The following is a 14793-nucleotide window of genomic DNA, read 5'->3' on the forward strand; positions in this document are numbered from 1 at the left end:
TATTAGTGGCAGTTCGTTATTTTAGCAGCGCTGCCTGTTTCTGGAAAATATTCCCCCAAAGGAATTTTTTAAATATTTTGTTTTCGTATAATACACCATCACCAAATCAGCTACAAGAACCACATTACCATTTTTGATTTAGAACAAAGAAATATATGAAAAAATAAAGAAATAAAATAAAATGCAAAGGTATATTACTAAATGACTAATGGGAAGAACCACAATCTCAAGAAGCATCGCAAATGAGAGCAAAATGTCAAATTCTAAAATTATTAAATTGAAGTTGTTGGTTTCATTTATAAGAATATAGACTATGTAAAGTTTATAGCAAATAGAACGTTTCAGAGATTATTGAGGAGATATTTGCCTTACTTTGCAGTCTGAGTGTTGGAATTTTTGCACAGCATCATGGGTAATGTATTTTTTTCTGTACAATTTATATTATTAAAAGCTTTTTTTTTGGTAAGTTAAATGAATGTAAATGGATGGGTTCACCAAAAGTACATACAATTGTTTAACTTCGAAACTACCACTTTTTTAGTGGTAATTTTTACTTAATTCCAATTTGATTGCAGCCATCTTTTATTCATTTGTTCAAAAAATAAGAAAAAAACATATAACTCTTAGGATTACATATTCATACAAACAATTCCATTAACAGATAAGAAAAAGAAGTGTTTCCTCTCACGACATCCCAGAATTGAAACTCAATAAAGAGTTGGAGACATGTTTTAAAACTCAAGATAATACGTCACTTTATATTTATTATATATCAATCCAACACAAACTAAAATAATCCGATTTTTATAGCAAAAGAACTTGTTATTGAACAAACAAAACACAAAACCAAAAATAAGTAGACATGATGTTTTAATAATTAGCACAAACACAGGGAAGTTTGTTCCAAAAACCAGATCAAGAAGAGAACCCAAAGGAACCTGTTCTGACTGTTCTGACATTCCTGAGACCGGCGGTCTCACCGGTGACCTCTGGAGGCCTCAGTCCTAATCCTGAAAGAGCTCAAAGGTGTGAAAATCTCAAGAAAATTCGGAAAGGTGACTTTGAACATAAAGCAGTCCAATCTGTTCTGAATTCTTCCTCTACTTCAACAGAAATATTTCAGTCTGTTTTTATATAAAACAGCATGTGAACATTATTATTCTGATACCTGCTGAATGTGTCTTTATGCTGTCACTATATAAAAATAAAGCACTGGATGTGTCCCCATATTCGCTGTAGGATGACCAGAAAGGCCAGGAAATAAAGGACTAGAGTTACAACCTGAGGAAAGAAAAAAAAAACAATCAAACAAATGCACTTACTTACTTTCTTTCTTTCTTTCTTTCTTTCTTTCTTTCTTTCTTTCTTTCTTTCTTTCTTTCTTTCTTTCTCTCTTTCTCTTTCTTTCTCTCTCTTTTCTTTCTTTCTTTCTTTCTTTCTTTCTTTCTTTCTCTTTCTTTCTCTCTCTTTTCTTTCTTTCTTTCTTTCTTTCTTTCTTTCTTTCTTTCTTTCTCCTTCTTTCTTTCTTTCTTTCTTTCTTTCTTTCTTTCTTTCTCTTTCTTTCTTTCTCTCTCTTTTCTTTCTTTCTTTCTCTCTCTCTCCTTTCTTTCTTTCTCTCTCTCTCTTTTCTTTCTTTCTTTCTCTCTCTCTCTTTTCTTTCTTTCTTTCTCTCTCTTTTCTTTCTTTCTTTCTTTCTTTCTTTCTTTCTTTCTTTCTTTCTTTCTCTCTCTCTCTTTTCTTTCTTTCTTTCTTTCTTTCTTTCTTTCTTTCTTTCTTTCTTTCTTTCTTTCTCTCTCTTTTCTTTCTTTCTTTCTCTTTCTTTCTCTCTCTTTTCTTTCTTTCTTTCTTTCTTTCTTTCTTTCTTTCTTTCTTTCTTTCTTTCTTCTTTCTTTCTTTCTTTCTTTCTTTCTTTCTTTCTCTTTCTTTCTTTCTTTCTCTCTCTTCTCTTTCTTTCTTTCTCTCTCTCTCTTTTCTTTCTTTCTCTCTCTCTCTTTTCTTTCTTTCTTTCTCTCTCTTTTCTTTCTTTCTTTCTTTCTTTCTTTCTTTCTTTCTTTCTTTCTTTCTTTCTTTCTTTCTCTCTCTTTTCTTTCTTTCTTTCTTTCTTTCTTTCTTTCTTTCTTTCTTTCTTTCTTTCTTTCTTTCTTTCTTTCTTTCTTTCTTTCTCTCTCTTTTCTTTCTTTCTTTCTCTTTCTTTCTCTCTCTTTTCTTTCTTTCTTTCTTTCTTTCTTTCTTTCTTTCTTTCTTTCTTTCTTTCTTTCTTTCTTTCTTTCTCTTCTCTTTCTTTCTTTCTCTCTCTCTCTTTTCTTTCTTTCTCTCTCTCTCTTTTCTTTCTTTCTTTCTCTCTCTTTTCTTTCTTTCTTTCTTTCTTTCTTTCTTTCTTTCTTTCTTTTCTTTCTTTCTCTTTCTCTCTCTTTTTTTTCTTTCTCTCCTTCTTTCTTTCTTTCTTTCTCTTTCTTTCTTTCTTTCTTTCTCTCTCTCTCTTTCTTTCTTTCTTTCTTTCTTTCTTTCTTTCTTTCTTTCTTAAAATTTGAAAATAAATGAATGATTAATACATTAAAATATTTGTTATTAATGAACTATTATTAACACTGTTAATATTAATCAAAGTATAAAACGAAATAAAATATGACCAAAATACTATTGTGACGTAAAATCATTTTAATAATAACATTAATAAGAATAATCACTGTTATATACCCACAATAAATGAAACATGAACTCAATGTCAAATATGAATGTACCTGTGCAGTGCTTAAGCCATTCTTCTCACACACGGCCACTTTTCTGAGGTCTCCACAGCTGTCTTCTTGTCTCCAGCTGTCCTCCATTGTCTCAGGCATGGGATTTGTCACCTCAGAACCCTCTGACTTTAGATCCTGGTCTGCTTCAGAGTCTGGTTCTGGAGTCTGTAGTGGTTCGTTTTCAGACTCTGCGTCAGACTCTGGTTCATCTGGTGTTTCCTCCACTTCTGGTTCAACTGTAAAGATGCAGAATTTATCTGATATCTGACTAAACATAAAAACAGCATATGATTGAGTTCATATATTTCAGGGATGAAAGGGTTGGTGGCCTGCAGAGTTTAGTTCCAAGCCCAGTTAGACACCCCTAAACCAGCTAATCAAGCTCTTGCTAAAGCATGCTAAAAAGAGCAGGTGTGTTGTGGCAAGTTGAAGCTAAACTCTGCAGGACATCAATCCTCCAGAACTGAGATTGGGCACCCCTGATCTACTGGGTCAATGATACTCACTTTCCATAAAATCCAACTGCTGCAGGACTCTCTCCTCTGCATCGAAATCCACCCTGTAGTGATCCATGTTCTGATAATCAGGATCCAGAGTCTCAAGAGTGAAGCATTTTGACGCTTTGCCAACCCTTCAGAGGAAAGGACAGTTACTGTTGTTAGATAAATGCACTAACGAGATTTAAAAATAACGTTTTTCCAAGACAAACTCTTATGTTGGCTTGAGAAAGCTGAAAGTATGAAGTAGTTTGTCAGCTTGATTTTAGACAAACAGACAGATAGATAGGATGATGCTAACATAAATTGGACAATTGCTGAAGTTTTAGCATGAATTATAAACATGCATATTTCTATTAAGATTATCATATTATCATATTTCTGAAAGTGTCGCAGAATTGTAATCTGGATCTATAGTCATAGCTGAATAATAAGTGTTCACATGAAAATGATATAAAGTGAGCCTCAAACATAGTTGTTTACCCGTTCTCATGTGAATTGGAGTATAAAAGCCTGGTGGAAAAAGAGGTCAATCAGAATAATCAGAGCTGGTCAATCAGGGATACTTAATATGCACACCTCAGGCAGTGTTCGATTGGCCACAACAATTCCTAAGTAAAAATTACTACAATTATTATAATTATTTCCCCTTATTTTCAAGTTTATCTAAGTATGTATTATACTTATTATGCGAGACTCTTATTTTGAAAAGGTTTTAAATGAAAACTACACTCCATTTTATTTATAGGAACTATACTTTCATTTTGGCATAATAATGAAGGAACGTTGCTGCTGTACCATGGCTGTAGCAGGCGCAATGATATTAACCATGTCTGAAAATTATCCTCCGCACCAAGCCCAACACCTGCACCACCAGTTAGAATCTGCTCAAGATCATTGTGCCTACTGCAGCCATGGTACGGCAGCGATGTTCCTTGACTACTACGCCAGAATGAGAGTATAGTCCCTAGTAATATCAGCCTAAAAAATAGGAACTTTTCAATTTCCATTGGTCTTAGTACACAATGTAACTACAGTAGAGTCAAGCTTTAATGCTTTAATCTTTTTTTTTATTAAGATGCTAATGGTCTAATCCAATTTAATGATTTATTCTAAGCTAAGCTAAAAGCATTCCCGCCAGATTCGGAGATCAAATCAAATCACTTTTATTGTCACATCATCAGCAGCATGTATGCTTTAATGAGTGAAAAGCTTAGGTGCTTGCTCCAGACAGTGCAAAATACAGACAGTGCAAAATACAGACAGTGAAGACAGATTGACTGAATGAATTTAGAAAAATGGTAAATCTTAAGTGTTTGACTCCAGGAGGGTTGTATTTCTGAAAAAGTGGAGTGTGCCTTCAAGAAAGAGTAAGCAGCTATGTGAAGCAGGTAGCCATTCATCACCACAAAAAAACTTTGAAGAATTTTTGCATTTGAGCCACATACATTCTCTGTAGATATCAGAAAACAATTTAACATAGATAATAATGCATTCCAGGACATCATTACATGAATTTACATGATATTAGAATTGTCGATGTATTGTGGTTGTATGAAGATGTCTGTTTAGGTATTTGATCTTAGAAGAAGTAGTAGTAGTAGTAGCAGCAGCAGGTTAAATAGTTGATTAGTATGTTGGCTTTTTCAAGCCACCTAACAATCTGATGTCTTGAAAGTTTGTTATTCCTACATAATTAAGCTCAACCGGAGCAAAGCTGAGCTAAATTTGTTTAAAAAATAAGACTTACTTCTCAGTTAGATCCTTTGAGGTCTATAAAAGAGATGAAAGTGTCATGTTTGACATTATAGATATATAGATAGAATACATTAAAAGCCACTAGAGAGGCAAAAAGGTTACGATACCTGCACAAAAGCAGCCATCTCAGGCTCATCTATGGCGCTCTGGGCTGCCTGGATCAACTTTGAGTTTGTGTCCACATGCTCACTGTAGGTTTGCAGTAAAGACTGGGTCCAGCCAGTCTTTTCTTCCTGCTCAAAAGTGATTTGTTGCATCATGATCTTACGCCTTTCTTCCAGAATGGCAGACATGCGATCAAACCCCTCACACAGAATCTGTTTCTGGATCCTGCTGTTTTCCTGTCACAATGGGATATTATGTTATTTAATTATTATTATGTTATTTAAATATTATGTTATTTATGATATTTAATTTCCTTACAATGGAATTTCTTCATGCAAAATCGACACAAACCTCTATGTTCCTGTTAAGCGCCTCTAGATCATTGACAAATGATTGAACACGCTCATTTGTGGACACCAAAGATGCAAGTCTGTCACTGAGTTCAGCCTGTGAGAAGTAAAATGAATGAACTGTTCTGACTGGTTGTACTATGATAACACACATGCTTTCATACCTTCTCCTTCTGGTAAACATCAGGCAAAGGAACTACTTTGCAGTTCTTGTGTGCCCCAAACACCTTACAGAGAGAGCAGGACGGCTGCTGACACGTGATACAGTAAATATTGAGCTTCTCATCTTCATGCTCTTTACAGTTGAACTCTGCAGGAGGCATCAGTGGAGGCCTATAGCTGAAGACACATTGACATATGATACATTTAATAGACTAAATCTTTAAGAATAAACTTCTGATGCTTTATTTGGTGAAATGTTTTTCTAATGGTGAGACAACAGTATTCTTATAATCCTAGGGATTGTGATTTTAATATTTGTCTTGTTAAATTTAGAAGTGTTGTGGGAAAAATAGGGTTTTATACACAAGTGCAATCATGTGGAACAAATTAACAAAACTGATCAAGGAAATAAAGACTTTAGGAGGTTCAAAAAGCGATCAAAAGACAGTTGTTTAATGAGGATGGTTAGTTTGCATGGTGGATGATGATTTTTTTATGATATTGTATTGTGAATAATTTTGTTCCTGTTTTAAATGTGGAGGTGCTCTTTGTTTATGCATTAACTGCACTTTGCAGCCATACTTTTTTAACAGCGAGGGCCACAATGGAAACAAGCCCAGGGGTTTACTGTGTTTTTATCCTCGAGCGTTTTATTTCAGAACGTATGGGTACTTGTATTTTTGTATAGTTTGTTTAAAATCTGTCAAATAAAAATTCAATTCATTTCAAGCTTGAAGTGCTCGCCAAAAATAAAAAAACAAATATTAGCTCATTTTTTGGAGAAAATAAACTCACATTTAGATTTTTTTCCTCACAGTTTTACAGTAAAATGTATTGGAAATGTATAAACTTCATATAATATCTGAAAATACAATAAGAATCAGAATAAGAATCAATTTTATTGCCAAGTGTGCTTTATATACACACACACACACACACACACACGCACGCACGCACGCACGCACGCACAAGGAATTTGTTTTGGCTACAGAAGCTTCCAGTGTACATAAAGTGACAAGTGACAACATGAAAATAAATATGAAAAAAAGACAACAAACATTAAACCAATGCAATTAGTCAAAAAGCTTTGGATGTTGAATTGTATGTACAGATTTGTTATAAATATACAAGTTATAAGGTACAAATGTGTAGAGAAAGTATTACATTGTATATTGTTATAAGGTGCTGTGTACAAGTGCGTATGAGAAAGTATTGCACTGTGACATGTTCATTTTCAATATTACTATGTTTTCTCACTTCAGCAAAAATCTGTCTTTAAAACTGACTCAAGACATGGTCCAAAGTTTTCAAGATGTATGACAGTTTAAGCTGGATGTTTTAAATTTAAATCTAAGATAAAAGGTTAACAGGTAATAAATGCATAGGCCGATAACCACTGCATTAAAAATTAACACATAATTATTTAGCAAATCATCACTAGCTAGATTTCCATCCACAGTTGCGAAATAAGTTTAATTAAACTTAAAATGTAATTTTAACATTGCAAAAACTGCTGGGTTTCACAATCGATTTGTGCTAGTTTAACAAATTTAAGTGGATTGAATATAAAACAATTAAGTTGTCCTCCCAAAAAACTCAAGAATTGTGTTGTTTCAGCTCAATGTAAAGAAGTAGTTTTCATTTTTTTTCTAATCAATAAAAAGTTCCCACTTTTTTTATGCTTTTTATGCTTTTTAAAATGTTTGCACATCTTAGTGTTTCCATAAAGCATTTGTTAATCAGCAGTGCAAAAGTCAAAAGTCTTTAAAAATGACTCAAAGCTTTCAAGATGTATGACAATACAGGATAGATATTTTAAATTCGGATCTAAGGTAAAAAGTTAACAGGTAATAAATGCATAGGCCAATAACTACTGCATTAAAAAAATTGAATACATAATTATTTACCAGATCATCACTAGCTGTGTTTCCATGCATAGATGCAAATTAAACACATGCACAAAACTGAAATATCGCAGAAAATATTTGCGAATAAAGCACCACTTCCATCCAATGAGTCAAAGAGAACTAAATTCGGACAATTCCTGATAAAATAGCGGCAAATACAAAAAGAAAAATTCAATTCAATTCATCTTTATTTCTATATATTCATCTATATTTAGGACTTTTTTGTTTGCAGAATTTGTTTTGTTTATTATACACTGTAATAAAACGCTGGGTTCCACATAATTGATTTGTGTTGGGACAACATAAAAGTATTAAGTTAACTTAATTTTTACAAATTCAAGCAGGCCTACAAGCACCGCGTATATACTATATACTGTAGTATATGCACGCACCGCCCATCGCTGTATATACATTTACAAATTCACAAATAACGTTAAAGCCATTTTACAATGACATTTGCATTCTACCTCACAGCTGTCAAAGTTTAAAATTGGACATATACCTAATAGGACATTTAATAGTATATACAATAGGATATTTACCTTGTTTTAACATCAAATTATGCTAAAATAATATAATTTTTTTTTTACTTGTTCAGACTACTTATATAAAATAAGCTGAAACAAAACAATTCTTGAGATTTCATTGGGACAACTTAGTTTTTTTATGTTCAATCCACATAAATTTGTTAAAAGTGTTAATTTAACTTAATTTGTGTTGGGACAACCTGAATGAATTGTGTGGAACCCTGCATTTTTCCAAACAACCTTAAGAATAATAAGTATTTTAAAGTGTTTATGGACATTTGCATTATGCTGTTATATAATCATTAAATATACATAATCATCTCAAAATGACAATAAAATCGCTTATCGCAATGTTTTCTGTGACAATATATTGCACAACAAAAATTGACAGGCTTAAATTTAAGTAGATTAAACGTAAAGCAATTAAGTTGTGTTGTTTCAGCTCAATTTAAATTAGTTTCAACAAACAGCAAAGGTCATTTATGAGTGTAGCTTATGTGCATTTGTTTCTTATCGGATAAGAAGTTCAGTTGTGCATAAGTTTTTGTGCATTTTTAAAATGTTTGCACATCTTGGTGTTTCTATAAAGCATTTTAATGCATTTTAGTGCAAAATGCACATCAAAATAAGTGGATGGAAACATAGCTACTGTTGCTAAGTACCAACCATTACTCAACACTCTTTGATCTGACCTTTCAGACTCCTGCTTGTAAACGTCAATAATGTTCTCCACCAGCAAATTGCGCTGCAGTCCAAAAACTCCATGACGGCCCAAGACGACCTCACGCCGACAGGAAGGGCAGCGGAAACTACCTTCAATTCCAACCTGGAAGAGAGTCGGCTACACATCTTACTCAGCATGCTGTTCAAGCAGTATTTGTGCTTATATGAAATCACTTTTGCAAATTCACAGCAGCTTCTGTACCCTTGTTTCTGTGAGTGTGCATTTGTCCTAATTAGCACAGGCATGAGCATGACTTAGCATTTGCAAAAAGAGAAGTTTGAGACTCGTCTCACCAGGTATCCTAAAATAGTCATCCTCTTTTATAGCTCTCAGCTGCTGAGGCTTATGGGTCAATGAAAACAGTGTTCGAGAATAATGCCTTCACATCTATAGAAATTTCCTATTACAAACTGTACATGAATGGCCTCTCAAGTCAAATTTACTTGTTTACTTATTTTGATAGAAGAGTTTCAGGGTTGGATATGCCATAAAGGTTAAATATGATGGTTAAATCATCTTGTTTAAAGCTGCGGTCACACTGGACTTTCCTCCCCATAGACTTCCATTCATACGCATGCGAATACATCAGACCGGAAACGCAAGCTTGTGTGACAAGTTTTGCAGTTTGCTGCGTTGCAAAGTTTAAGTTTATGCTGCAGTCACACTAGAGTTTGTGTGTGCGAAATTCTGTTCAATGGAACTGCGAAAAGGGGCGGGACTAAACAAGATGATTAGACATTTAAAAAGCGAGCGATTGGTTCATGTTTTAAATTTCTGTCTAGAGAGGTCAAATTTTGATCTTCGATTGGTCTCACATAATCATGTGATGCGATTTCGCAGGTCAGAGTTCACTCAGCTTAAACCTTCCAACAAAGCGAACTGCGAAACTTGTCGCACGAGCTTGCGTTTCTGGTCTGACACATTCACATGCGTATGAATGGAAGTCTATGGGGGGAAAAGTGCAGTGTGACCGCGGCTTAACTTGGAGTTAGTCTACTCAGACTTGATTGACCAAACTCAGATCAGCTGTTCTGAAACTGAAAACTCAGAGTTTTAATCTCTCTGCAAGTCAACTCAGAGCTCAAGTTTAAACTCCGAGTTGGTTGAACCTCCTAACTGAAACAGGCCCCAGGTTATTAACCAAATCGCATAATGTGTGATGGAGTCCATATCTGATAACTGTGATTTGAAAGCATCTGAAAACCATTCGACAAGCTTGCAAAAAAGAAGCGGTACATGCAGAGACAGCATCGTTTTTCTGTCCTACAACAGCCACATGACAGATACACAGCTTGGCTTTTAACCTTTGCCTGTGAGGAAGTGTAACGTAAAACTGCCGGGTTTCAAACTTCAGTTATGTGCAGATAAGAAAAAGGATTATACAGACAAGGGCTAACATTACAAAGGATTCTCTTATCAATGTGTTCATTGTGTGTTGCAGGAGCGCTAACCCCCCGATGATTTAAACACATCAAATGTAGGCCATCACCTATTTTTATACCTCAGATTTCAGCCTAGGGATTGAGTTTAGACATTTGCAATCCCCACCTGTTGGGTTTCCACATATTAGCATGACAGGTCTAGAAAACTGTCTGTGTTTGTGTTAACTATGGCACTACTGGAGTTGTGGTAGTAGCTCCATGTAGAAATGTGTTATGTACCTTATGTACAAACCCTTTTACATGTTGTTTAAGTAGATAACAAATAGTCTTTTAGCACATAAAAAAATGAAACATTTATAAAAGGAAATTAGCTCTTCATAACAGTTATGTATGTTTTCTTCTTTTTAATGATTTACTTGTTTTGTTGGTTAAATGTTGACATGACGTTGGACGCTCCTGCACTGACTGCCACTTACCATATAGCGCTTTATAATGCCCTTAAAAATAAAAATAGCCTCATTTTAAAACCATATATATGATATGCATGCAGCTCATGGATTAGAAGCCAGTTAATATAGACGCTGTGTGAGAAAAAAAAAATTGTGTCCCATTCTGGAGACGCAGGTTCAAATCATACCCAAATTGGGGTGAGTAGAACCATAACACCATCCTAACAACACATGACTCGACAAGACTTGACTCAACTTAGCTGTAGCTGTCTGCACCAAGTGTGACCCAACAGAGACATTTAAATAACTGTCTAAAGTAACTGTCAAGATAAAACAACTGTTTAAGTACATGTAAATAACAATTTAAATTCATCTTTGAAAACAAATGTTGTTGTTTGTTCAGTGTGTGCAAATGCAGGACTAGGGTTCATGAAAATTTTTCACAATGAGGACAATAATGTGTATTGATTTGAACTGAAAAGCCTTTCTTACTTGGATTTTGTTGTCTTATTTCTAGTCCAAATATCTAAACATTCTTAAACCAAGCAGCTATGGAGACCCGGAAGGGGTGTGAGAGTGGGAAAAAAATGGGTGGAAGAAAAAAAAAATAGATGGGAGAAAAAAAAAAGCAGAGTAATAGGAAAATAAATATATTTTAAGTTTTTGCATTCCCACGCAAAACTGTTGCTACATAAACACTTTTTTACCCATTTTTGCCGGGATTTTCTCATATTTTCTCATTCTATCCCGCTATCATCCTATAATGAAGTATTTTTCCATATTTCTCTCATATTTTTAATCTTGCAATCACGTTGAAATTATAATAAAAATGTCTGCATTCCAGGCGAAGCAGTGGCGCAGTAGGTAGTGCTGTCGCCTCACAACAAGAGGGTCGCCGGTTTGAGCCTCGGCTGGGTCGTTTCTGTGTGGTGTTTGCATGTTCTCCCTGCGTTCGCGTGGGTTTTCTCCAAGTGCTCCGGTTTTCCCCACAGTCCAAACACATGCAGTACAGGTGAATTGGGTAGGCTAAATTGTCCGTAGTGTATGAGTGTGGGTGAGTGTGTATGGATGTTTCCCAGAGATGGGTTGCGGCCTCCGCTGCATAAAACATGCTGGATAAGTTGGCGGTTCAGTTCACTGTGGCGACCTTCCTTTAATAAAGGGACTAAGCCGAAAAGAAAATGAATGAATGAATGAATGTCTGCATTCCCTTTCTTTCCATTAAAGCTGTGTCGATCATCGCCCTTCACATGCAACATCTGAATCAACGAATGCATGTAGCATAAGCACTGACTGATCGCAGATCCGCTTCAGCTTCTGTACGACGGCGACGATCGACGAACATCTTTGGTGAATAGAAAGGGAACGCAGACATTTTTATATTAATTTCAGCATGCTTTCAAGATTAAATATATGGGAGAAATATGGGAAAATATAATGATAGGATGATAGCGGGATAGAATTGTAAAATACGAGAGAATCCCAGAAAAACAGGAGGGTTGACATGTATGGCCTGAATAGGAAGTGTTTGTGGAACAACAGTTTTGTGAGGAAACGCAAAAAATCTTTGTGAGGGAACGCAAAAACTTATATATTCCAATTACTCTGTTTTTTTTTATCCACCCCATCACCCCCCACCCCCACCATCACGTCCCTTCCAGGTCTTCGTGAGAAGCATTTTGGAGACAAGCAAAAACCATTGTCTTGTTTTAAGAAATACTATGGCAAAATTGAGTGAGTTTTTCCTTAAAACAAGCAAAATAATCATGTCAACAAGAAAAACAAGATTATTTTGCTTATCCCATTGGCTGATCATTTAGCTTGTTTTAGGGGGGAAAATATCACTTAATTATTTCTTAAAACAAGACACTATTTTTTGCTTATCTAGAAAATGCTTCTTAAGAATTATTAGACATTTGGACTAGAAACAAGACAAAAACTCCAAGTAAGAATTTGTTTGCAGTGTAGTTAACATTATTGGAAGCACATACTGAGATTTCTGTTTCCGTTTAAACTGTGTGTTTTCTACTTATTTTTATTTTTTTTATTTTTTTACATCTGGTGTAAACTATCTGCTGGTGGTTTCAGTATGGGAATAAATGTCATGTAAAATTGTATTCAAAGTCATTCTGGTAAGATTGTATGCAGTATAAAGCACACAGTCAGCATCTGAGGCGATTGTTGTCATCCTTGTTTATGCTGTTTTTCAAACCGCAAAGTTACGGAAATTGAAACGGTTTCTAGAATAGAAACATTGCAAGTGCATGGTTATTACAAAAACTCCTTTGAACACAGAGAAGACAGCTTTTATCCTGTAATGCAATGTTGTGTCGCATATTGTTAGGGCACAATTTAAGAGTCGCAGTGGTGCCCTGACCCGGCTGGAAGTGAGGTGTGACTGTAATGGAGGTCATTCTTGCAAGAGCTACGTGAATAAATCTCACTCCCATGGCTTTAAGAATGTTTAAAAAAGAAAAAAGAAAAAAAGTTGACTCAAAATTTTAAGGCGACTAGCTTCAGGACACTTTTAACTTAAATCGAGCAAGTGATTAGTTACTTAAAGCGAGTAAACCAATTGCCTTAAAAGTAACAAGTTGAATTTACAAAAATAACGTAAGTATTGTAACTTGGAACTATTAAGTTGAATTTTTATAATTATGCTAATTGTATTTAACTAACAAGTCAACTAATTCCTTTTTACAGTGTCAGACTATTTTAGCATGTCTGTTTTCAAATAACTACTGTAATTTTCACAATATTGCATATTTGGTGCTTCATTAAGTCTATGAAATCTACAATTATAGCCTGTATTGAAGCTAAAAGACACTCTGGAGTCTGGAAAAACAGATTTATTTTAGTTACTGTCATTGTGCTAGATACAGAAAAGCTGGAAAAAAAGTCAAATATATTAAATGTGTATTGGAAAACAAGATTAGTTTACTTTTATTTTTAAAAAGGGAGTACAATTTGCATGATAATAAAAAAAGTTACAATGGGTTTACTTACATTATTTTTGTAAAGTCAACTTGTTTCTTTTAAGGCAATTGGTTTACTCGCTTTAGGTAACTAATCACTTTTTACAGTGTACTTGGGTTAAACGTCGAGTCCACTTCTCTTTTTTATATACAGTGAAGAGGAGTATTGCAGAATGCTATTATTTTATAATTACAATTTTTTTTTAAATGTTCTTGTTCGGCTAAAGCATTTGCAGTCAACTTAAACAGAACTAATGTTTTCTCTCTCTGAAGGCATTTTTGACTGATACATCTAGCAGAAATGCACTGAAAAAAAAAAAGATTCATTTGATTTATAATTTTTTTTTAGGGTAAATGGTTGCAAACAATTTAAATGGGCTGAATTTAAACAAACACATTCAATTCAGTAATGTTCAACTTCATCTGTTTGTTTAAACTCAGCCCATATAAATTGTTTGCAACCATTTACCTTAAAATAAATATAGTTAGTCTAATAGTGTGGATATCCACGCAACATTTTACAAATAGTTTGAAAGAAAACTTAATATGGAGCATAACATTTGGAGAGAAGTGAAGAGTTCATGTCAGCTTCCTGTGTTTGCATACAATCAACTGCAAATACTTGGAAAGGCATCTGCTTGTGTGCATTCAATTAGACTTTAGTGAAAAGCTTTTTAATAATCTGCATTATGTTTTCCTTTTAAAAGAACCTGGTGTGCAATGGACAGTTTGCAGGTTCTTCAGTGAACTGCACACAAGACTGTTTCATTCTGGGAGTGTAAAAAGTACACAGATGGAGAATTACCAAAGACTTGAAAAAGCACTTGCATATATATTTCCACTGATTAAGTCAAAATGTTTGTACATTCACACACAAAGCATCTCCCTACACACCTGGTAGAGCTCATTGGCACACTTGCGGCAGAGGTTGTGCAGGCAGGGCAGAATGACCACTGGTTTGGTGAAGACATCCATGCAGATGGGACAGATGAGCTGTTTCTCCAGCGTCCCCAAGGAGGGGTCTTTCTGGTAAGAGCGTATATCCAGTGGAAGAGACATGGCCGTGTGCCCCTGTTGACCCCACACAAACTATAAAACTAAGATAGGAGATTAAAATCGCGAAACACCACTGCCCTCATGTTTCTGCTGCTCCTATGTAGAGCTCCAATCTGTGAAGGCAGCGAGCGGGCTTTCGCTACGGGGGTCTGTATTAGTG

The 14793-nt window shown here is 34.8% G+C and overlaps 1 protein-coding gene across 1 annotated transcript; it reads right to left on the bottom strand.

Moving 5' to 3' along the window:
• Positions 1 to 853: 853 nt before the first annotated feature.
• On the bottom strand, positions 854 to 14793 carry trim101 (tripartite motif containing 101). The gene is made up of 9 exons (XM_056449765.1): positions 14472 to 14793; positions 8740 to 8888; positions 5616 to 5790; positions 5453 to 5548; positions 5104 to 5337; positions 4989 to 5011; positions 3248 to 3372; positions 2742 to 2977; positions 854 to 1281 (listed from the first exon to the last, which is right to left on the bottom strand). Exons 1-9 carry the CDS (start codon positions 14634 to 14636, stop codon positions 1195 to 1197), a joined length of 1290 nt encoding a protein of 429 aa, XP_056305740.1. The 5' UTR covers positions 14637 to 14793; the 3' UTR covers positions 854 to 1194.

This window comes from Danio aesculapii, chromosome 23, assembly GCF_903798145.1.
Source record: "Danio aesculapii chromosome 23, fDanAes4.1, whole genome shotgun sequence".
Lineage (NCBI taxonomy): Eukaryota > Metazoa > Chordata > Actinopteri > Cypriniformes > Danionidae > Danio > Danio aesculapii.